Source organism: Cryptomeria japonica, chromosome 7, assembly GCF_030272615.1.
Source record: "Cryptomeria japonica chromosome 7, Sugi_1.0, whole genome shotgun sequence".
Lineage (NCBI taxonomy): Eukaryota > Viridiplantae > Streptophyta > Pinopsida > Cupressales > Cupressaceae > Cryptomeria > Cryptomeria japonica.
In genome coordinates, this window is record NC_081411.1 from 116,844,213 (window position 1) to 116,870,326 (window position 26,114).

At 36.6% G+C, this 26,114-nt stretch overlaps 1 protein-coding gene across 16 annotated transcripts; it reads right to left on the bottom strand.

Moving 5' to 3' along the window:
* LOC131040600 (spermidine synthase 1-like) lies at nt 1–26,114 on the bottom strand. 16 transcript variants are annotated; one of them, XR_009104885.2, is made up of 9 exons: nt 25,475–26,114; nt 25,054–25,345; nt 9,011–9,203; nt 8,857–8,923; nt 8,661–8,757; nt 7,183–7,896; nt 6,827–6,930; nt 689–864; nt 1–543 (listed from the first exon to the last, which is right to left on the bottom strand). XR_009104885.2 is itself a non-coding variant. In XM_059207787.1 (4 exons), exons 2-4 carry the CDS (start codon nt 6,909–6,911, stop codon nt 361–363), a joined length of 390 nt encoding a protein of 129 aa, XP_059063770.1. In that variant the 5' UTR covers nt 6,912–6,930; nt 7,183–8,644; the 3' UTR covers nt 1–360. The 16 variants fall into 16 exon arrangements, 1 of the variants encoding a protein (XP_059063770.1); XR_009358402.1 differs by lacking the exon at nt 25,475–26,114 and having other exon boundaries at nt 7,183–7,268; nt 7,679–7,896; nt 25,054–25,462; XR_009358399.1 differs by lacking the exon at nt 25,475–26,114 and having other exon boundaries at nt 7,183–7,256; nt 7,585–7,896; nt 25,054–25,462.

Consider the following 26,114-nt stretch of genomic DNA (forward strand, 5'->3'; position numbering starts at 1 on the left):
TATACAAAAAAGCTTTCATTTGTCACTTGTCAGTGATATTCTCCAAAAGCATACAAAATGTGTTCAGATAAACAATATCATTAGTATTGTGTTAGAAATGCTGTTACAAATTCACAAGTGGTGTTCTTAAAACACATGGAACTTGTGCTGGAAAGCACACTTTAGTAACATTCTCAAAAATGAAGGGGAGTATGTACCAGTATGAGCATATGGATTTGAAGTAATCGTAGTTAATATTTGCAATAGTAATTAGAAGAGAAGTTGACAGGATGGTCAAGAATGCCCACAGACACTAAGAAAAATCGCATGACATAGGACCAAGATAAAGCTCCACATTATTTGGCTTACAAGTTCATGTTTCTATACTTCATCTAACATTAACTGGGATATTAAAATGAATGTAGATAAAGCTATAATGACCTTTTTTGGAGTTGGAATTGAACAAAGAGGAAGATGTGCTATCATCTCTTGGTAGGCACATTCATCTTTTTCAGACAACCAAACCACCCCATCAAGCACAAGTACTTTTCCATATGATGATGACTGCAACCAGAATATCAAACAATGCTATTAAATGGATTGGAAGTACCTAAGACAATCCAGAAATAAAAACAGAATTTAACCTTGAAATAAGGGACATGAGAAATTATGGTATCGATGAAGCCCAATTATTCAAATTATAACAAACCTGAAAAACCATCACATCTTGATATTCTGACTTGCCCTTGAACAATACCTTCTCAACCTTCAGCGAATGTGCCTCCCCCGGAAGGAAAAAAAAATCCGATAGCCAAGAGTTCAAATTGCCAGCTAACAACACAGTTGTTTCAAACTTCCAACTTTATACAAAAAAATGCACCCCTCCTATAAAAGGCATCAAAACTTGCTACTGAATTTTTTTCAAAAATTCAAACAAATTATATGAAAACTTCTAATTTAACACTTATACAAAAGAAAGAGCATAGACTAACAAACGTAACACTAGTACAAATGAAAGGGAATCTGGATTAAAAGTTCCAGATAAAAATTATCTATCGAACATAATAGCATGCTATTTGCAGCAAAATCAACAATCAACAAAACCTTTAAGAGATGCACAACATAATTGAATTATAACGGATGATAATGGAAACAATCTTTAAAATTTATTTGAAATACTAGCATGCATTCTTCTGATCTATAAGCCCTTCCTATCAGTGGAACTTGTTTAGAATTGTTTTCACAACCAAGTGACTATATTAAAAACTAGCATACTCCTACACATGGATAAGAGGTGTTTTATTTTTGTAGTGACCACTGCTGCTTCTACAATACTCGTACACAGAAAATTGTCTTTCATTCAACTTATTTTTCTCTTAAATATCAAATAGATGTCATGATGAAAACTAGATCCATTATTTTTGCTCTTATATTCTCATTCCTAATTTCTTATCATACCTTTTAACCCCGTGACAATCTCACCTTTTTCATAGCATGCTTAAAGTTGTCTTGAGTATTTTTTCTAGAATTTAGTTTGGTTCTTGAATGAACTAATTGAAAAAGAGATTTTTTTGCAGGATCTAACATAGTTAAAAAAGTAATAGCAAGTGCTCTGTCAGAACTGGGTTCGACAGATCATAGCAAGGAAAAGTAAGTTATGTTTAGAGACCATTCATAGCTAGGGGAATAGGTAAGACTGAGAAATGCCAAGTCCTGACCCAAGTAAGCCCATGAGAGAAACACACACAGGAAAAAAAAATGAAAACCAAACAAAGGAGGAAAACGTGATGTTTGTTGTAGAGTACCAATTGTTTAGCAGTTTTTGGTAATTTTGCTAAACTAGATAGATGTTGAATGATGATTGTTCAGTAGTATATATATTTTAGTAAAAGATCAAATAGATGCCTCAAAATCAATAAATGGTTCATTACCTTTAGAAGGTGTTTAGTGTCATTCATAGAAAAATTGTTCATCACTCAGTGTGACATGGTGGTCAAGAGAGTTGTGCATACTTTGTTGACTCGCGTGGAAGCAGAATGTTGCAATGTTGAGTGCCAACTGCATTAGTGATTTCAGCATCGATATGTCTGCTACTCAAACAACAACATGATTCGAAGGGATAGTGTGTTTGGCATTGGGTGAGATGGTTGCCTAAAGAAAGGTAATATTAGGGCACTGTTGTGACCATTTCACACATCGCCCCATTGCAAATGGGGACCCATGTTTTTTTTGCTTTTTAGGGTTTGTTTTTTGGTCTTTTAGGGTTTTGTTAGTTAGCCTTTGCATTTTGAGTGCTGTCGGGGAGATCAATAGGATAGCGAGTCCGGCTTGAGTGATGTCCTGATCTTGAAATTTGGCTAAGTCTGAAAGTCCTGATCCTGAAATTTGGCTAAGTCTGGAATGTCCTGATCCTGAATTTGACTAAGTCTGGAAACTGAAAGACCTCAAAAAACTAGATTTTGCAATATAACTCCTGGAGGTCCGAAACCACTCTCAAACATCCTGAAAGTATATATGGAATATAACTTAAAGTATAAGTGTTCTTCTTTCTTATACTTAAATGTTATATTCCATTAAAATTGTCCTGATAGAGAGTTCGAAAAGTCAAATTTCGCTCCTGTCCTTCACTGAGGGTCCAGAGCGAAAAGCGCTCATGTCCCTCTCCAAGGGTCCAAGGCGAATCGCTTCTGTCCCTCACCAAGGGTCCAGAGCGAAAAAGCTTAATGGAGTCATTCCTGACCTTGTTTGGACAAATTGAGACATCAAAGGCATGATGGAGGACAAAATGAACCTGATAGAGCATCCAGACTTGATTAAGGACGATGAAATGATGGAGTATTTGTCTAGAAAGGTAAATTCGCTCCTGTCCCTCACCAAGGGACCAGAGCGATTTTATTCATATACACATTTTTAGACCTTGTTTGGACTCGAACTTTTATTCATAGCATGAAGCAGGATGATATCTTCCCTAGCAAAGACATTTCATGGTGAAAAGTGAAGCATTTGGGCCTGGAGGACAAAAATCGCTCTTGTTCCTCACTGAAGGACCGGAGCTTGAAATCCAAAATTGCCTTGTCCTTGAAAGATTTGAACGATTTCGCGAATTGAGAAGATCAAAGGAGATACATTTTATCAGTTGAATATAACTTGAAAGCGCAATCATGAGGAAAATTGACCCTAGAAGCAAAATCGCTCCTATCCCTCTGCCAGGGACCAGGGCGAATTTAAGTGATAGCTCCCGTCCCTCTCTCAGGGACCAGAGCGATTTTCCCTATAAGACAAGTTTTGGGCGAAGATCGAGTAAGTGTTAAGTTTGAGGCAAGCAAAGGAGGCGCAACAAGTCCGTTGAAGATAATTTTAAACATGGGCAAAGTGTGATTGAGCCTAGAAAATGAAGTTCGCTCCTGTCCCTCTCCAAGGGACCAGAGCGAAATGTTCAAGTGTGTCCAAGTTTAAGTTGCCACTCACATTTCAAGTGTTCAAAAGGGAGTAAGGAACATCATTTTACACCGTGAAGACAGTTGCAAGTTGATATAAACAAGGATGAGCACAAGGAACAAAGGTTCGCTCCTGTCCCTCACCAAGGGACCAGGGCGATATTCACTCAAATATCAAATTTGCATTGTAAAGGACGAGTAAAGTATGCATGGAATGAATGGATAACATTGTTACTTGCCTTGCGATATAAATTGGTGATTAAAGAGACAAAGACCCAAGGAAAAGGGCAAGTTCGCTCCTGTCCCTCACCAAGGGACCAGGGCGAAAGTACTTTAAGGCGCACTCCTTCCACAAAAGGGACGAATTAAGCTCAAGATTCCCAATTAAAATATTATTTTGGACGTCTAAGACATGACTCTAAACGCGAAAAACAAGAAAAACAAGGCCAAAATGAAGGAGCGCTCCTGTCCCTCTCCCAGGGACCAGAGCGATATGGTTAGTGTCCCTTATTCCTCCCATGCTTAGGCGCCAATATTTTCGAATTACATTAAAATGCCAAATTCGATAAAAATGTGAAAGATTTAATTAAATTGGTATTTAAAAATAGCGCATGGACATTCAATAATTAATTTAAAGCCTTTAAAAAATCGAGGTTTTTAATTACAAAGACATTTAATTAATTATTATTAAATTAAATTTTTAAAAAAGGAAGGGAGCACTTGGGGTATTATTTTGCAAGGTCGGCCCCCTCTTTTATTAAATTTTATTTGTTTTTTGGGCCTATTTTCCAAGTCGGCCTAGGGGCAATTATCAAGATGAGCGCCTATATAAGAGGGGTGTGTTGAGCATGTTAATCCATCTTTCAATCATTTGTCCAAGTGCGATTTTGAAGGAGCAATAAAGGAGTGCGAAATCTGGTCCAAGAAGGAGTACGAGTTGAAGGCTAGAGGTGGAGCGAATTTTCCTCAAGACATTGAAGGCTAGAAGTGGTGAAGTTGATAGAAGAAGCACATTTTGAAGACTTTGATCCACATTTTGCCTAGCAAACTTGCTTAATTTTGCATCTTTTCTTAGAGTTAATTCCCAAGTGGAGGTATGGCGAGATTCTCCTAGTCTCAATTTTGAATTTTGAATTTTCAATCTCAAGTGGCTTAGTTAAATTTAGGAAATGATAATTCAAAGATTTATCATGAGGTTTCCTAATTTAAAACTTAAATCCTCTTTCTAGTTTATATTTCCACGTTGCAAAGATATATTACTAATTTTGAAATGTTGTGTTGGTACCAAGATGGCGACTCCCAAGCTCGAAAGATCCACAAGTCGGAAGACTCTCCTCAAGGAAAATCAAGCCAGATCAAGGACGGTCAAGCAAGGACAAGGGCGACCTCCTCCAGCCTAGCATCGACAAGGACGGCCTTCTTTGGACTAACGTCATCAAGGGCGACTTCTCCAATCCAGTATTCCAAGGCAAGGTACATCAATCGTCCTGCACATCAAGGACACAAGAAGTTAGAACAAGGGTTCGTTGAAGAAGCAGATAGTTCCAGATGAATTAATTAAAGCTAGCTTCTCAACAACACCAAGTTGAATATTTACCAAGTTACAAGTGTCAGACGAGGTGGCATCCTAGTCATCACTTCTCCAGTCAGTGTGGTCCACCTCAGCATTTCCAGATTCAATGTACCTAACTCATGGAAGGTGGCACAAACTCCGATGTACCTACCCCGGCTATCCATTGGTCGATTTTTCTAGAGAGGACATGTGTCCAAACAATACAATTTTATCATTGGTCAAGCATTAAATGTTATGTAATGGTTGTAACAAACCCTAATTAGGGTTTTCATTGTAAAATCTTGGCCATTGATCTTGAATTGATCAAAGCCATCAAATTGTATTGAGGGCACTATATAAGCCCTGGCATTTCATTTGTAAAGGCAGTTAGAAGGAGTTGGAAAGCGGTTAGAAGACAAATAGAGAGTAGTTAGCTAGTTGATAGAATAGTAATTAGAGTAGAGTAGAGAGAGAAAGCAAAGATTGTTGCCAAGATGTTGTTGTAAAAGACTTGTAACTTCATGGAAGAAATGGTGAAATTTATGGGTCGATTCGACAATTTGCATGGTCTTTATACTTCTCATATTTGATTTCATGTTATTAGATGAGTGGAAGAAATATGCTTGATTGATGGTGAAATTCGCATATCCATACTACTAGCAGTTTGTTGATTGCAGACTTGCCTTGTGTAGTCAACTGGAATCATTCAGCTTAAGCGTAACTTCAATTGTCGCTTCTTCATTGATATGCATCAACCTGATGGTGTCTATGCCTGCAGTGATGATTTGAACATCATAAAGCTTCCCTTCGAAGATCGCACTAGCCTTGTGGAGATGGTCCTGCGATGTCAAAACAAGACCTAGTTAGAGTTTCATCAAAGATCAATCATTGCTCCTACATTCTTAGTATTAGGATTAGATCCTCTCTTCGCCCTCATCCTTTTTCCATTTTTTCAAATCTAAGCTAGTAAGAGCCTGTGTTCCAGCAAAGCAGATCAGAAGTTCAATCATCAAATGTAAGTCCCCTTGTGATTCCAGCAAATCACATCATACCACTGGAGCTTATCCACACGTAGAGACCCCACATAAAAGAACATTGGAGTCACCCTGATTGATCCTTTTTTGCGATATCTTCAGCAATCAGAGACTTTATTCAAGAGAGGATAAGGTACCTTTGGGTATTTTATTCTGTGTATGATTGTGTACAAAATACACGTCAACAGGCACCAAATGCAATTCAAAATTTGCTTCAATGGGATGAACTGAAGAAGTGACAACATTGGATCTGCCATAGTGAAGATACAACCTCAAATCATCAAGAGATATGATTAATATTCAAAGCCATGATCATGTGTGAAAATCAGGTAAAATAGGTAAAATACTACATCCAACTCGCTAGAGCGATTTATCCCAACAGATGTAACCAGTGCAAAACCCGATTGAATTTAACAAAATATAAACCCGTCATGGAACCTAAGCAGAAGAAAAAATTGAGTTCAAACATTTACACAAAAACTAAAAGAAGACTTCAAAATTTGAGGTTTCTGCATTACATCTCTGTTTTTTAAAATATAAAGCTTATGGATATAGTCAATATTCAGGTAAAAAATATTTCTGCCACAAACGACAGAAATATATAATGATAAATATGATCACAGAGATTTATTGACTACAAGTTTGTCCTTCCATTCATGCAAAGCATCGAAGTAAATCGCTCAATATTTTCACTTTGGTTAACCGGCAATGTCATTATGAATTCAGATAATCCACACATTAAACCCCGGAAACCCTAACGATTACTAATGTTATTGAATTGCTTTATATTTAGGCGAATTTAAAGGAGAAATTGTAATCCATACCTTCAAAGATAAATCCCAGTTCACCGTAAAGACAGAAATTGCAGTCACCGTAAACTTTTACAGCAAAATCTGCAACAACTCGCATGGTGTTTTTAGCAACTAACCTGCAATGCCAGTGACAACTTATCAGCAAAATAATTGTGTAAAATTTCGGTCATACATATTGTGTTTAGAGAACTCCATAATGACAGATTATCCCGTGCGGCCCTAGTATCCAGAGCAACTGTTGCATTCTGAAAAGGTTTTGGCATTTTTTATTAGGGCCGACACTCCACCCTATGCCCTAAAATCTTCCACAATCTTCCACTTGAAACCAGCATGCAGAGACAGCTATAACCCTAACAGCCAAATGTTACCTGCAGCCCTGCTTCTGCAGGCTCCTCTGAAACCGTGTGTGCCTCTGCAATCGTGCATTCTCTCCTGTCGAAATCTGAGCAGCCCTCTGCAATGCGAATCAGTGATCGCCAAAATATGGTGCACCAAAATTTCAACTAAAAAATGAGCATCTTCTTGATTGCATATAGTTGAAAATAAAACTATGCAAAATTTTCTAGCAAATTGATTGGCTGAACAGGAAAAGATTAATAAAGAATTACTGTTTAAGCCTTCGCTATAGTTTCCTGTTGGCAGGAACTAATAATGAAAAAACTATAACCTATTTCTCTATATAATCAATATGCTAAACATAAACTGAGGAATGATTTCCATGTCAAAGGGCATTGGAGACAGGACGTGGTGTAAAAGAGCTGGCTACACACTTGACTTAACGTGGTTCAAAAGAGATGGATAGGGCAGCTTGGGATGTTGCTGTTGATGAAGGTTTCATCCACCCTAAATTAACCAAACCCAAACCTTTTAAAGTGGAATTGTTGTCAATAAATGTCGGGCGATTGGGCTGAGCCAAAATCTTTGTGTCCCTTGTGAACATGAAACCACTTTGGACATCAATGGCCTCAGTGCAGGAGCTCCTTGTCTATCAATATCTATTCTCTATTCAGCTCTGGTTCTTCTTCAATTAATCTTCAGTCTACCAAGCTAAATGTCTCTTCATTCTTGTATAAATTCCATGCCTGCACATGTATTCAAGGGTTCATTAAGCAGATTGCAATCAGATTAATGATAGCATATTTCCACAATCCATGTAAATATTGTTGATATATTTCTTGATTTGATTTTGTATCAATTTTTTGTCATGAACAAATCCCATCACAATTCATGATCTATCATCAAGATGAGAGAAATCAAGGACAAGGACATGCGAGAAATCAAGATTAATGATAAAAGATTGCAGTCAGGTTTAGACAGCATACTTTAATCATTGATTTCTTCAGGTAGCTCATCTAAAATCATACCCTTCTTTAGTAAGATCTCATATTGATATGACTGAAGATGAACCACTTCAAACAAATTTAAGCTTAAAATATGTTATTCAAACTAAAATACATACTACTTAATGAATTTTTTTCAACAAATCTTTTAAAATAGTACTATTGAAAGTGAATTCCACCTACAATCAGTTCATTGCTGACCACTTTTCTTTTTGATTATTTTTTAAATTATTATTACAATCATTTTGTTGGGCTTTACTAAAGTAGTGTTGGGATCTAATCCACTTAGAGAATTTTTCACTTTTAACTAATTCCTGTGAAGACCTTGTAAATTCCTACATTATGTGACAAATCTTAAATAACCTCTCTACAAATTTATAACATACTTTATTTTTCTATAATTTCAAAAAAAATTGCAAATTTATAATTACTAAATAAATCTAAATGTTTTCATTTAAAATAATCCTAAATTTAGATGATTAATAAACCTTCCCTTTGAAGCCTACCCATTCCAAAAGGAGTTCCATATGTGGTGGAAGTTTAGGATAAACAGCCTTATCAGTCAGATGACCATGAACAGCATATTCTGGTGCAGTATACCCTCTGAACAAAACCCAAAATCATAGGCAATAAATAAGTTCATATTTTAGATTTTAACAGAGACAAGGGGATAACATATACACGCGGGTAAAGAAATCTTACCTTGTACCACCGACTCTTGTGGTAAGATGTGTCTGATCCTCTAGAAAGAGCCCTGCCAGTCCAAAATCTGCAATTTTGGCTTGAAAATCATGATCCACAAGTATAATTCTGCAAAGATGTGTGAAACCTTTTTTGGAAAAAAGTGAATCTTCACCTTAAAATTTGGAGCTGGGTTGGGTCACTGTCTTTGAGAGGCAACAATGGAGAGATGCAAACTTCCATCAGCACTCAGGTAGAGCAATTTGTGCAGTCACTTTTTTCTGAAAAATTCCTACTGATAGTTTCAATGCAAAATCACAAAAAATTGTGGCAGAGCGATGAATTTATACACAGTGATTCATTTTTTCCTGAAAAGGTTTTAAAGGTGATTTTAATGAAAAATCATAAAAAGCTAGATCAGACAGATGATTTCCATCTTGCACAACACTACTTAATTGCAAATCACTACCAAATTTTATAGACAGTAGCATGGCTCCATGTGCATATTGTCTTAATATCGGAGGACATCTCTAGCGTGACAGCATATGGACTTGCCTCCTGGTACATATTTCTACATTGACAGTTTTTATTGCAATAAGAATCAATTGACCACTCGTGAAAGATAGGGTCTTGCAAATCGCTAATCATGAAACCAGGTCATTAAGGGAATAGATCCGGTATCATATACTTTAAGAAGTTAATTACAAACAAAATATCCAATAGCCCAAACATTGGTAGAGCATGCCAGATCGCACAACATAATCAACCATATGAAAAGAAAAATGTGCCCCTAAAGAAGCAACGTTGGGAAATTATTCAAAATTTCAATTTTGATTACTAGGAATTCAAGAATCTAAATTAGTACACTAATACTTAGAGATCTATTTTGAGAGAAAATTAGGCATTGGCAATAAACAAAGAAGGCATTCAAAAACACGAAATAAGTGATAGGAATATATATGTACCACTTACCAATTTACACTTAAAAATATCCTCTCCCATCTTCTAGAAAGTCAAAAGCACCATAATTTCTAAGAAGATGACCTTGCAGTTATTTGTCGTATAACCTATCAATAATTCTATGTAATATATGTTGAATTCTCCATTCTTCACCTTTCTTTAAGCACAACCTATACCCCTCCATTATTTTGTCACACACTAGAACACATTCAAATAGGCGATCACGATTACATTAATTGCTTATCAAAATTTGGGGAACTGCTAATAAAAAATGCATAGAACTAAAACCATTAACAATTTGTGATAATAGTGAGTTGTCAAATGTTGTCCAACTGAACTATTTGAATCGGATTACAATTGAAAATTGTGACAAGCTGCAGACTATAAAAGGTATTGATGAGCCACATACATTAAAAAGTGTTAACTTGTTGAATTGTCCGAAGCTTGAAGAGTTGTCTTTTTCTGCACTTCGAACATGTTCATGTTCAATTGCAACATGTTCGAAGTGCAGAAAAAAAGCAACTCTACAAGATACGGACAATTCAACAAGGTAACACTTTTTAATGCATGCAGCTCATCAATACCTTTTATAATTTGCAGCTTGTCACAATTTTCAATTGTAATCCAATTCAAAGAGCTCTGCTAGACAACGATTGACAACTCACTAATATCACAAATTGCTAATGTTTTTAGTTCTATGCATTTTGTTATTAGCAGTTCCCCAAATTTTGCTGGCAAAATTATGTTCTTCATCTTCCCACATTTGACAATGATGATCATCTCAAGGCATGTTCGAAGTGTAGAAAAGGGCAACATTGCCTACAACAATGAAAATTATTAATTAAGATAAGTAAACCCACAAACATTCATCAAAATTTTGTTCAAACTTTACAACATAGGCAACAAACCATAGGTATTATAACATAATTTACAATTTTCAATAAAATAGGCATTGCATTTTTTTAAGTATGGAAATGCCAAATCAAAAAGCAAGGTTTAAGTCTAAAACAATAATGATGAAAAGCTAATGTCAATTTCAATGTGATTGCATAATAAAAGCCATCAAAAGAGGATCTTTCAAAGCTATATATAATGGGCATAGAATGATTGTAGGATATTCACAGAATGGGTGCTTTCAAAAGCCATTATATCTCTTATGTGAAATATAGTTTGAAGATATAAAACTTGATACAAATATGGTTGCAATTACTCTTCCAGTATGTGCTCAAACCGGAGGTATAACGAAGGGTAGGGAGATTCATGGAAGCTATGATAAATTCTCACTTTTTTATACAATCCTTGACCCTAAATCTTATTTCTCTGTCTCTTCTCCTATTTCACTCTGCCTTAGCTAGGTTTGTCTTCTTTTAATTATGTACTTCAGCATTTCATTTGATTCTACATCTTGAATGTAGTGCTTTTTTATATAACAAGTGAAACATCATCCAAGTACTTAAAACCACAGATTTTTTTGCACAAGATGTACCCACATTATTTTGCCTTCTTCCTTTAAGGCATACAGCTTCATTGCATTTTTCAAATTAAGATAGTTATATTTATGAGTCATCTCTTGCTTCTTGAGAAAATCATTTCCTTGCTCCTTGTAGTTTCTATGTGAATAGTGAAAACAAAATAACAGATTGGATGAAAAAGTCAATGTTATTTATAGTTCATGTTGTATTTGCTTTATGGCTTGTTTTCCCATCGTTTCATTCTAACTACGTCAATTTTGTTGAGCGGATTAAGAATCTATTTTAGACATTGCATTCAAGAACATGGGAATTAAAGCACAAAACACAAATTCATTCAAAATGTGAAGACAATGTCAAACTATATAGCCATAACTTGAGACACTCAAAGAAGACACCCTCGATATATTTTATTGTGTCTCTTTATAGGCTGAATCTTCCTGCCATTTTGATAAAATAAAACCAAAGAGAAATATGGACAAAATGTACGAAATGGAGGAACCTAGGAATGAAAAAGTTGATAACTTTTTCAAATCTTCATTGTAACAGTCAAGTTCTACAGATCAGTAAGTTAACATATTGTTAACTCTTTTTGACACTTATATTTCACCTCCTATTGATTTAATAGTCAGATTCAATCAATTTTTCAGCATCCAGTCCTCAAGCAAGTAGTGAACGTCTAGTAAAGCAAGGGATGCACTGCAGCGTAGTTCCTGTCAAAGTGGCAGGGCAGTTGTGGAAGAGAAGATTAGGATAGCACAATCTGGACTATGGAAGAATGTTGATCAAGCAACTAGTGTCTTATGTGTTCTAGTACTGTTGACGTGTATTTTGTACACTATCGAACACAGAATAAAATACCTAAAGGTACCTTATCCTCTCTTGAATAAAGCCTCCGAATGCTGAAGATGTCGCGAAAAGGATCAATCGAGATGACTTCAAGGTTCCTGTATGTAGGGTCTCCACGTGTGGATAAGCTCCAGTGGTATGATGTGATTTGCTGGAATCACAAGGGGACTTACATCTGATGATTGAACTTCCGATCTGCTTTGCTGGAACACAGGCTCTTACTGGCTTAGATTTGAAAAAATGGAAAAAGGATGAGGGCGAAGAGAAGATCTAATCCTAATACTAAGAATGTAGGAGCAATGATTTGATTTTTGATGAAACTCTAACTAGGTCTTGTTTTGACATCAATGGACCATCTCCACAAGGCTAGTGCGATCTTCTAAGGGAAGCTTTATGATGTTCAAATCATCACCGCAGGCATAGACACCATCAAGTTGATGCATATCAATGAAGAAGCGACAAATTGAAATTGAGCTTAAGCTGAATGATTCCAGTTGACTACACAAGGCAAGTCTGCAATCAACAAACTGCTAGTAGTATGGATATACGAATTCCATCATCAATCAATCACATTTCCTCCATTCATCTAATCATCTACCATCTAGGATTGAAGACTCAACAAGAAACCATGCAAATTGCAAGAAACGACACACTTCACCATTACTTCAATGAAAATGGAGTTTGTTTACAATCAATGGCAACAATTTCTTGCCTTGTCCTCCTATTCTACTCTAATTACTATTCTATCAATTTCTAACTACTCTCTATCTACTAACTGCTTTCTATTATTTACAACTCTTTCTAATTATTTCTAATTGCTAATTATCCTTTACAAATGAAATGCCAGGGCTTATATAGTGCCCTCAATACAATTAGATGGCTTAGATCAATTTGAGATCGATGGCCAAGATCTTACACTGAAAACCCTAATTAGGGTTTGTTACAACCATTACATAACATTTAATGCTTGACCAATGATAAAATTGTATTGCTTGGACGCATGTCCTCTCTAGAAAATTCCACCAATGGATAGCTGGGGTAGGTACATCGGAGTTTGTGCCACCTTCCATGAGTTAGGTACATTGAATCTGGACATGCGGAGGTGGAACACACTGACTGGATGAGCGATGATTGGGATGCCACCTTGTCTGACACTTGTAACTTGGTAGATATTCAACTTAATGTTGTTGAGAAGCTAGCTTTAATTAATTCATCTGGAACTATTGGCTTCCTCAACGAACCCTTTGCTCTAACTTCTTGTGTCCTTGATGTGCAGGACGATTGTTGTACCTTGCCTTGGAATACTGGATTGGAAGAGGTCGCCCTTATCTTGATGATGCTGGATCGAAGAAGGTCGTCCTTGTCGATGCTAGGTTGGAGGAGGTCGCCCTTGTCAATGCTAGGCTGGATCGAAGAAGGTCGTCCTTGTCCTTGCTTGATCGTCCTTGTTCTGGCTTGATTTTCCTTGATGAGAGCCTTCCGACTTGTAGATCCTTCGAGTTTGGGAGTCACCATCTTGATACCTACACAACATTTCAAAATTAGTAATATATCTTGAAATCTAAAAATTAAACTTTAAAAGGAAGATTCAAGATTTTAATTTAGGAAACCTCATGATAAATCTTGAGTTATCATTTCCTAATTTAGGATTTTCAAAGCAAAATTTAAATCTTCAAAAATGGTGCCAAGGTGATTACGCCATACCTCCACTTGAGAATTAATTCTAGAAAAAGATGCAAAAATAAGGTGAATTCGCTAGGCAAAGTGTAGATCAAAGCTCCCTTTAGCAAAATGCGCCTCCTTTAGCTTGGAAAAGAACTCCATCTTCCACTAGCCTCTTCAAGATCTGGAAATTCGCCTTCAAATGTCTTCAAAAATCTGGAAATTATCCTCCAATCTAGCAAGAAATATGCCTCTCCCATAGCCTTCAAGATGAATTTCGCCTTCCTTAGTCTCCACACTTGGTAGAAATTCGCTCCACACAAGCTAGATTTCGCACTTCTTCTTTGCCCTTCCAAATCGCATTTGAAATGATGAGTGAATGATGGATTAAAATGTTTCAAAATACCCTTCTTATATAGGCGCTCATCTCTTTAATTGCCCATAGGCCGACTTAGAAAATAAGGCAAATAATAAACAAAACTTAAATAAAAAGGAGGCCGACTTTTTAAAAAAACAAACATTAAAATAGTATCCCCAAGCGCTCTCCCTTTTTATTTAATTTAATAATTAATTAATTTAAATGCCTTTGTAGTTAATAATTTCGATTTTTAAAAGGCTAAATTAATTAATTAAATACCTTATGCGCTATTTTTAAATGCCAATTTAATTTTTTTAAATATCTCAAGGTTTCATCGAAATTGGCATTTAATGTGTCATAGATGATATTGGCGCCTAGGCATGGCAAGATAATGGACATCAACAAGATCGCTCTGGTCCCTGGGAGAGGGACAGGAGCGCCCTTACACTTTAGCCTTGCAATTCTTGTTTTTCACGTTCAACACTTCATCCTGGACGTCCAAAATGGCATTTTACTTGAAACCTTGAGTTTGATCTATTCAATTTTTGGAACGAATGCTCCTTAGAACCATTTTCGCCCTGGTCCCTGGGAGAAGGACAGGAGCGATTTTGCATTTATAAGCTCACTTGTGTTTTGCTAGCTTCGAAAATTATCTTCAACGGATCGATTGCGTCTTCCTTCATGCCTTTGATGTCTCAATTTGTCCAAACAAGGTCAGGAATGTCTCCACTAAGCTTTTTCGCTCTGGACCCTTGGTGAGGGACATGAGCGATTCGCCTTGGACCCTTGGAGAGGGACAGGAGCGCTTTTCGCTCTGGACCCTCAATGAAGGTCAGGAGCGAAATTTGACTTTTCGAACTCTCTATCAGGGCAATTTTAATGGAATATAACATTTAAGTATAAGTTCTTATACTTTAAGTTATATTCCATATATACTTTCAGGATGTTTGAGAGTGGTTTCAGACCTCCAGGAGTTATATTGCAAAATCTAGTTTTTTGAGGTTTTTCAGTTTCCAGACTTAGTCAAATTTCAGGATCAGGACATTCCAGACTTAGCCAAATTTCAGGATCAGGACATCACTCAAGCCGGACTCGCTATCCTATTGATCACATGGGCGACACTCAAAATGCAAAGGCTAACTAACAAAACCCTAAAAGACCCAAAAACAAACCCTAAAAAGCAAAAAACATGGGTCCCCATTGGCAATGGGGCGATGTGTGAAAACGTCACAACAAGTACTAACACGAAATAGACTGAGGGCTTCGAACAAAGCATGAATTCATGTCTATGTTTTCCATTTATGGCACAAAAGCGAAAACTTACAAAAGATCAAGAGTACTAAGAGTCAAGCATTACTTATTTAAAGTGTGTTGCACTGCAATCATCATTCACAATCCATAGACTCTATTTTCATGTTGCTGTTCTATATCATTGTTTAGTGAACAATAGAGAAGAATCATCATTCACAATCCAGAGTCTCTATTTCCATGTCTCTGTTCTATATCATTGTTTAGTGAACAAAAGAGAAGAACGACGCACACAAAACTGCCCTGCAAATTGAGAAAGTTTTGTGTGCATCGTTCTTCTCTTTTGTTCACTAAACAATGATATAGAACAGAGACATGAAAATAGAGACTCTGGATTGTGAATGATGATTCTTCTCTATTGTTCACTAAACAATGATATAGAACAGCAACATGAAAATAGAGTCTATGGATTGTGAAAGATGATATATACATACATTTTCACTACCTTTGCTAGCATCCTCCCTGTTCGTGCCAAAATGGCAGCTTTGAAACAAGGTATGGACATCCATCAAAGCATGAAGGATAGAGGATTTTTGTCAAATGCTGGAGTTGCAACTGCTCTGGTAGACATGTATGCAAAATGTGGAAGCCGACAGGGCACAATGGTATCCCTGAAAGAAATGTGGTCTCAAGGACTGCAATGATTATAAGATTTGCACAAAATGGACTTGATGAAAAAGCTTTAGAGACATCCAAGCAAATGCATTTAGTAGGTGTAAAGTCAGATTCCACAACGTTCGCTAGCATCCTCCGTACTCCCGGTAAAATGGTAGCTTTGGAACATATATCCATCAAAGCAAAATGGAAGGTGGATTTTTGTCCAGTATACTTGGAAATGCTCTGGTAGACATGTATGCAAAATGTGGAAGCACAGACAAGGCATGTGGACTGTTTGACAGAATGCCTCAAAGAGATGTCATCTCAATGCAATGATTGTAGGATATGCAAACAATGAATTTGTTGAGAAGGCTTTAGAAACTTTCAAGAAAATCGAATTGGCAGGTGTAAAGCCGAATTTTTTGCCAGCATCCTCCCTGCCTGTGCCAAAATGGCAGCTTTGGAACGGGGCATATACATCCATCAAAGCATAATGGTGGGGGGAATTTTGTCAGATATTATAGTTGGAAATGAGGTAGACATGTATGCAAAATGTGAATCACAGACAAAGTACCTGAACTGTTTGACAGAATGCATCAAAGAGATGTCATCTCATGGAATGTAATGATTAGAGGACATGCACAAAATTGATTTTGCAAGGAAGCTCTCAAAATATTTGAATTAATGATGCAATAAGGTTACTAATGTGATTGAAGTAATTACAGCCCTCATCCACTAAACCTGTATTACTGCATGGACCTAGAAAACGAACAAAGCTTACAATGTTACTAATGTGGCCAATTCACATCCGCATCCCATCATCATAAGTGCAGTTTCTTTAATTCATTGTCCTTTCCCCTGCAGTTGTTGATCTAATTTTTTATATCCGCCAATGAATGTTTATTTGACTTAACTTCAATTTTGATTTCAGTTGATTTTGATGGAGGTTTATTTATTAGGAGATTTTTAATAATATATACATTATTTAAATCAGAACAAAACACTCTTTGATTCGACACTAAACTAAGTGGGATTACCATCATAATAACTCTTTAACTTGAACATATATATGTATTCAATAATAATTACTACTTAATGACAATTATTCGTACTTTTACTTTATACCCTTAAATAAATTATTTAGCACTTAAATCATTAATATATTTATTTATTCTTTTTACAATGAACTTTATTCATGTCCTTTGACATTATTAATTTAATTTTCTAGTTACTAGCTCTTAACTTGTAGAAGTAATATAACAATATATTGTATGATAATATTTTTAATAAAATAAAATAAATGTGAAGATGATTTATCATGCCTCTTTTCACAATCACGTCACTCTTAAATTCCTCTATAACATTTTGACAGTACTTCTAACCCATCATGTACCTATTCTTTTGCTTCTAAACATTCAGTATCATGAGATATGACAAATACTCGGAAGATAAAATACTTGAAAGTATAGAACTAAACTCAAATTATAGTTGGATGCAAACATTTTTTGTGCCACAAATACTAATAGGGGGATAATCAGATACAAAAATAATGTTATCCTTTTTGAAATCATATAATACAACTCATTTTTATCATATTGAAAAAGAGAGAAGACGGGTGGATTGAAAGACAAGTGAATAAAGTTCAAAGCTCTTCTTATTGGTCTTTTAGAGTGCTTCAAGAGAGGTATCAAGGACATAGAAATTGAAGGGGACTCAGCCATCCTGATAAATAGGGTTAGATCTAAGAACACCCCCAATTGGCGACTAAAGGCTTTATTGGAAAATATCTTATTGGTACTTGAAGAGTTCGATAACTTTTCTATCAGGCATATTTATAGAGAAGCCAACATGGAGGCAGAACAGCTTTACAAATTAGCAGCTGAAGGGACAAAACTAAGTTGGTGGGCAGAGGACCAATATCAAAACCCAAAATAATAACTTATTGAGAAGATGCTAGTAGAATCAACCGTTGCTCCCTACTTCTTTTCCAGCCTTTAGCTTTTCCCGCCACCTTTTTTTAATTTGAAAGAGTTTGATAATATTGGCCATTCATGTATAGACAAACAGTCATATAGTTTAAATGATCTTCGATAGGATGTTGTCAGTCTTTCCATGGACTATTGACTTGTCGTCGACTGATGTGTTCACTAGTAGCAGAAATATACCATTCAACTTCCAAGTTGACATGGCAATATTTCCTTCCAGAAGTGGGTTTAATTGCAAGCCGTCGGCAAACCATGATCGGTGATGTTGAAGGATTGTGGCCAGAGCCACATTTATGATCTCCTCGAGTGAGGCCGCCCTTCCTAGCTAAAATAGCCGATCTCCAAGGTACGTGTTGTCCTTTGCCTTCAATCGAGTTTGGTGGTGACCAACCTTCCTCACTCAACTTTAAAAATGGAGAGAAAAATATGGCTTGGTTAAAATTGAAAACGCCTCATCTCCTCTTATTCCCTCTGGGTTGGTAATTACTATCCTTGGCAGAATTTTGGTGGATTATTTTCCTACAGAACAGATAGCTTTTCCTCTTCTTTGCCATGATGATCAATAGCCGTCCTTGAGATCATCTAACGCAGCCAGAATTTTCATCGAATTCCTCTCTCTCAACGGCTCCGGCATTTAAGGCCTCGTCCAACTAATTTGTCTTGACAATCGAAGAAGGTGAAGGGCACATTAATATCTTCAAGTGGTGGCTCTAACTTGATGCGTTAATCAACATTAGTCATGACGGCATCTCCATTTTGAGATTGTCAAGGCATATCTAAGGGCGAAGAGGTGAAGCTAGCATTCGCTTGCGGGCTGGCTACGTCCTATAAAATAGCGGCAAACATCTCTCGAATGAATTAAGTGCCATCTTAATTGAAGGAATTCATCCTTTTCAAGAATTTGTTTTGTCCTTTTTATTAACTCATTCCTTGCAGGCTGTTTGGTTCCGTGTTTTTTTGCAGGGTTTCTTTGCTTCAAAATTGGCAATGGCAGAGCCTCCTTCCAGGATTGTTGTCAAGATATCTTCAAAACACATTCCTTGCCTTGGGGTTGATACGCCAATCTCTCTTTTCAGTCATGTTCGTCAATGTTGCTTCAAGGAAATAACAAACCTCAGACTCAAGTGCTTGCTCCGCACGGTTAACCCCCTCATCCTCACTGCAACAAAAATGATTTTGGGACAAGATCACCTCAACAGAAAGGAATTCTACAAGGATAACACGCAAATTTCCTCTCGATTCGTGGCCTTTGTTCTTGATACAGGGTTCTCTGAAGCTATCACCTCTATCTTGGCCTCTGAGCTTTTTGAGCCTTAAATGTAAGGTGGGCTCGACAAGGTTTTATATTACACCTTACCTGGTTCGAGTGTTCCAAGGTCTGCATTGAGGCAACCCATGAGGAAGGTGAAAGTGTCACCTATTATCCTCTCCTTCTGGACCTAAAAGGGCCTGACATGAGAGAGCACAAGCAAAACGTTTCAGTGGCGGTCGGCTATTTGAAGTAGAGAATCCTTCCTAATCAGCCCGGAGACCAAAACAAAGACAAGGACTTCAAAGACTATGCAATCCTTAATGGCTTCCTCCAGGAAGAAGAACCAATTGACCCTCCTCTCTCGAGTGAAGATCCTCAGGTTGCCATTCTGAATGTTTCTAAAAGTGGTGGGAGCAGTGGTCCGGGTCGCAGCAGGGGCCATCCACATGGTCGTGGTCGCAGGAGGGGTCAAGATCGTAACCACTGCAAATGCTCCATTCAAATTTTCAGAGATATGCACTCCCCTGTTTTTTTGTGTGCTTTCAGTATTTTAAAGAAAATCTTGTTAATTCTCAGACTCTGGTAGGAGGCTCTTTCTCCTTTTAGTGTAGATGACGGACACAGTATCATATTTTGTGGTTTTTTATGATCTGCAAGAACTCTTTGAGTATATCTCTCTAAAAAGTTATCCTTCTTATAATATAAATTTATGGCTTTGCCTTTATCGACCAAAAAAAAAACAACAAGTGAATGGTTTTCCAAAAACAATTTCCATATTGAAGCCTTCAATTATAGAATCAATAAGCAAGGACCTGTAAAATACTAATAAATTCACAATTGCAAAAGTCAAAGTCAAAACAATAATAATAAATAATACCCAGAATTAAATAATACCAAAACACTGTTCAAAATTATAATGCCTACAAAGAAATGCATAATTTAACATTGGCTTGTCTCTAACCTGTAAATGAAGCACTTCGAATGGCAAAAACTTATAGAAGTGATAATAAGCAATGAAGATTTAAATCCTCTAAGATATTTCATCTGATTCTCTTACTTTGCAGACAATTTACAAAACCCTTCTTTTTATCCTAGTTTTTAAGGGTTATATCTTTTATTGTCCGAGATGGCTTTATAGATTTTTAGCAGGCTGCATCTGACAAGAAAAATATACTGGCTGATTTCATTAAGAAATACATATGCTTAACAGCTAACTGCAACTATACATACTATACATGATGGCTGCAACAGTTAAATAGCCTATTCCCAAAATAGCACCCATACACGCATCATGCACCATGTTTGGTCATGCATACTATATCCTCGACAACTCGAGTTTGGCATAAACATTGTGATTTGATTTAACTCCCATAATACTCATTGCGATTTGACTTTAACTCCAGTTGGACACGGCTTAACTTGTGTTGGTTTGTTTTTAACTGCAATTTTTTTGGCTGTTTCTATTTTTAAATTACCATTTTTCCGGTGTTTCTATTTTTTACTGTATTTTGAAAAAAATCTTTGCTTGGTTTGATTTGTTTACAGGTGTAAGGAATGTTTTCAGCCATTCCGGTAATTGCAAAATTGTTGGACGGTGGATTATGCCTGTTTTCAGGCGTGAGACAGGCCTGGCACAAGAGCCTATCTGCTAATTGAATTGACTGCCTAAAATCTAAAAATTTCATAAGAAAATAAAATAAAAACAAACAGAGATCTTACTTGAAATCGCTGCTGATTACATAGCCTGTGATGAATGAAACAGATTGGAGGGCTTCCTTCCACTCCTTAAGCTTCTCCACGTATCTCCTCTTCTCTTCATATTTAATGAACGCCTTCGCATACTTTAACAGTAAGGATGATATTCAAAGCTTTTTCTCGAAGCCCAATGGCATTTATACAAAGTCAAGCCACATTGTAGTCCTAATAGGGTAGAAGCTTATTAGTTTTTTTTTATATTATATTTCTTCTTGGTACTCAAGATCACTGCTCCATTTTTTAGAACTGCACTCTCTCCTCACAGGACTATGGTTGTCGACCAGTGAGCAAAATCAGTTCATCTACAGAACCATGGAGAACATTGAGCTGCCAACTTTACAAGAGTGGGTTTATTTTATATACTTGAGCTCACTTTGAGCTCGGAAGGGTATTCCTAGGAATATACCTAAATAGGTATTGGAATAACTTTTTGATAAGCAACAATGAACTTGATGATAGCTAAATCCAACCTGTATACTCAGCACCTAAGACTGTCACTTGACTAAGTAAACTAGCTGTCTCTAACCTCTATATAGATAATAAAACACCAACAGACTGGTGTCTATCCTAGGGTTGCAAAGTCACAATCAACGAGGAGAATTGGCAAGAGAAAATGACAAATTGAAAGTGATCTATTCATTAAGCATCAGTGAATACCATTAGCAACTTCATCTACTTAGTAACCCGCCATTGAAACATCCAAACTCATGTGCAACCAAGTAAAAGAGCTATTACAACACATGTAATAGATTTCAAACCCTGTCAAGTTTCTCTAATATTGTTTACATGTAATGTCCCCATTTTTGCTAGTCTTTTAGGGAGTCTTAGCCTTTTGGCTAAGTGGCGAAATAAGGACAAATTAATTAAATTAATTTCTTATAAAGTCATTAAATAAATTAAGAATTAAAAAGTGACTTTATATTTAATTAATTTAATTAAATAGTGACTAAAGTATAAAATTAAAAATAATTAAAGTCACTTAATAAATAATAAAGTGTACCTACCCTCTTCTAGAAGGAATCTCGTGATGGGTTATGAAAAGGATAAATAGAAGAGGGTAATGGATGATCAAACAGATTGGAGATTGATTTGGTTATGATGACATGACTGATGTGTGGAAGACACAAACCTTCAGTAGATTGGTAGAAGGGCTGGACGAAACCCTAGTTCTTCATCTTGGGAGTAGGTTCGTGACGGAATCTACATCAGTGCCTAATTTATGAAGTCTTCTTTGAAGACAAATTCGCAGTTGAGAGGAGGATACTCTAGTCTTCCTATTTGAGCTAAAAGAAGATTATTCATATCAGATCGTGGAGGTTTCAGACTTGCAGATTTTGAGGATTCACTTTGTGTAATGGTGAAGGCATACCTTGAGCCATATTAGACAGCGATTTCCCCAAATCATCTAGGCATTACCTATTGTAATTGTTGGAGGCAAATCGAAGTATCTAGTGCTGTCGTGATTTCAGTTGCAGAAGACCATCTCCACGATTTTGCTTATACCATCTTCTATGTGCATCAATTTTGACCATTGGTGATTCCAAAATCAATAAGAGAAGGCGATATTATTTGGATCATTTGCAAGTCATTTAGGTGTCATTTTGAATTTATATTGGAATCGGACCTGGTGCAGGCTTGTGGGTTAAACCCTTCGATCTGAGCTATTGGTTGATTGTAATAGCTTGGAGACCCTTTTGGGAGAAAGGTGCTACATTTGGGAGGAAGGTTCGATTTGTTTGGAGGAATAAGAAGACACGAGATGCAGATTTTACTTGGTCTCAGACTTCCCTTAGCAGCAGCAGGGACAGCATATAGTGGGCTTCGATCTTGCACCTAGAAGACATCATAATTGAGGACCTTGGCTTGCATCTTCATCGCTGTACTTGGGGACATCAAATCAGGTTTCTTTTTTAGCATTCCATACCTTTGTTACAGTTGTAAATGTGTGAGCTTATATCAGTCCATAGTTCTCAAAAAATCTGAGACTTAGTCTTGTAAATCAGTCAATGCTTTAGCTCCTTGACAGTATATTGTAACGGTCCTTAATGAGGATTGAATTAGTTGTAGGACTGTATTTTATTTGGTCAGGAATCTGAAGATGTATGCCAACCATTTGATTAAATGACAGCAAGTAGATGTGTCTGATAATGAACTTTGTTTATCCCCAATTCATTGTGGTTGTTGTTCCAAGTTATTTCTATGATATTCTATCATTGTTGTGGCCCGAATTACATGTAGAATTTGCCTTGGAATATCCTTAAAGTCAAACTGAAACTGAGATCAGCAGATTAAACTATGACAGCCATGTGTTTGATGAAATGGCCAAGTGAAAAATATTAGGATTTCATATCAGAAATTAGCAGGGACATTACATTACACTCACAACTGCGAATGTGCTGAAGAAAACATTCCAATATGATGTAATTTTTGAGTTTGTACATACAATAATGGAGACATAAAATTGGAAGTGGTGTTAAAACATTCCTTTAATTACAGTTTGAAACATTCTCTGTCCTCCTGCAATTGATCTTCTGTTGGACTTTTCTTCGCATGCACTATCTGGTGGATGACAAATTTTTACTGGGTTTTAGAGGGGTGTGGGGTCTCACAAACCTTTCACACCTCTTTTTCACCCTATATGCAAAAGAACAACTGAAAATTTCATAACATACATTTTATTTTATAATTTTGTGGCCATTGACTGTGCATTGGAGGCTGCACCATTGCTGCTGGAGACTATTGATCAACAATATCACTGTCGGCACTTACAGTGATGGGGGTTTGAGGGGTAGGAATGCCTCGCCATATAACACAAGCTTACAATGAATAAGCCTTAGTTCTACAATACATAGGACATCGTTTACCATGCTCTCATAGGTAGAAAGATTAAGTGTTGATACGAATATCTTGTCAAAGGTCCAAAACTGAAGACTATAATACTGTTATTTATAACTTGTATTGACTATTGAGCTTACAATCGCTCAAGAATGTATATTTAGACACACTATTTAGGTGAAGAGACTTGAGATAAATGTAAGGTTGCTGTTATACTCGTAGTAATTTGAGTATGTTTCTACCTCTCTTAATTAATATATTTTAAAAAAATCATATATATGTATATATTGAGAAATTCATTTATATTGTTGCACCCCCGATGTCCCTAAAAATGGTCCTCAGACTGTTGTCCCTAAAATGCACCCCCTACCATCCCCACTCCTCGTCCCTGTCCCCAAATCGCCATGAAATATAGATAATTTCTGATCTGTAATATTCTTTCTACTTTTGCAAATCCATTACAACAATACCTTAGTTAACTCGGCTTAGGTCAGTCTATTACTCTCCAGATGATTAATATTGTTCGATCTGAGATTTCTGAAGATGCTTCAGTTTGATAAATTTACCTTAGTTCTGTCATTACTAAGCCTAGGTTAATTTTGTGCTCTAGCCTGCATAATTTCAAATTGCAAAACTGTTGGACGGTGGATTATGCCTGTTTTTAGGCACGAGAAAGGTCTGGCACAAAAGCCCATCGGCTAATTAATGAAACAGATTGGAGGGCTTCCTTCCACTCCTTAAGCTTCTCTATATATCTCCTCTTCTCTTCATATCTCCTCTTCCCTTCATATTTAATGAACGCCTTCGCATACTTTCCCTTTTCTATGTAGCGAAGAGCAGAAGGAAGGGCAGAGGGAATGGTATAGGAATAAGCATAACTAGCACTTGCACCAAAAAAGATGCAATGGTTACGCCGATAGTAAGATATGGTTTGGACAAAACAATGAAGTAATGATTTAGAAGGTGTATATTGTAAATATGACACAGAAGTCAAATTGGACTTAAACTACCAATTTTCCTACAACTGACATGTTACTCTCTCCTTCACAGTAATGCGTAGACAAATCCTAGCAAACACATCTGACATTATATATTTTCTCTGTTTCCTTTAAATTCTGTACATATAATAACATTAAAAGAGCAACAAAACTTGTAACTACAAAATACGAATTCAACATAGAGAATTACCTGCCTTTTCTACAACCAATAGATCTCATTGTCATTCATGGTACAGTTTACACTGAAACCTAGCCAAAACTAAGATATGGGGGTTTACACAGTGAAAACAGGCGGTGAAGCGATGGAAGGAATGGTTGTAAAACTTCATACAAAGCAGTGAAGCGGTGAAAGAATGGAAAAACAATGAATTATCAGCAGAGATTTTAACTTCTCAAAAGCACCCGCAATGTTCGAAGAGCCAGCCATAGAAACAGATTGAAACACATGAGGGGGCTGCTTTGAAATGCTTCACAACCAAAGGCTGAGGATTGGTATAAATGAAGGCATGCCCGAACAAGGAAAACAAATCAGAGCTGTTTTAATGAAGAAACCATGAAGGAGAGGAGACTCATGGAAATTGTATAGTGAGAGACAACCGAAACGTACATACCTTATCCATTTGTAGGATTTGAACTCAGGTTGTACCGAAGAAAACGAGTGGAAAAAGGAGATAAGGATGGAAAAGCTCTCCTTAAAAGCCGCGAAATTCTTTTTTTGAAAAGCGTGTTGTACCGTTGCAATCAGTAAATATACTGTATAGAATTATCAACTCACAAAGTAATTTAAAATCCCCTCTAACGTGTTTGATTAAGTATGAGACATGCCTTTCGTCCGTGCAAATGGTAATAACGATTGCAAAACATGCCAGAAAGGTCAAAAACGAGGAGATAAAACCACCAGAGAGCAAATTACAGAGCTTTAAACCGGTACGTTTTCACGGGGACCAATTCGACGGCAGCGTCAACATGAGGAGAATCCTGTGGGGTTTCTCCACATATATATGGTCTATCGGCTAAATAGTAGATGGTACTCAGTAAAAATTGTAGATGTGGAAAGAACCAGGAAATATCAAGGAAAATGCTTTGAAAAACGGGGCACTGAAAACCACTGCGCAAAGAAAATTGGTTTTGTAACCAGTGAATACGTCGGGTACCTAGTTATAGAAATTAATTAAAGCAAATCAGAAGTGTAAAAAATGGTGTGGGTGCAGAGAAGCGCAGACGTATAGGAGAGCATAAATAGATAGCATT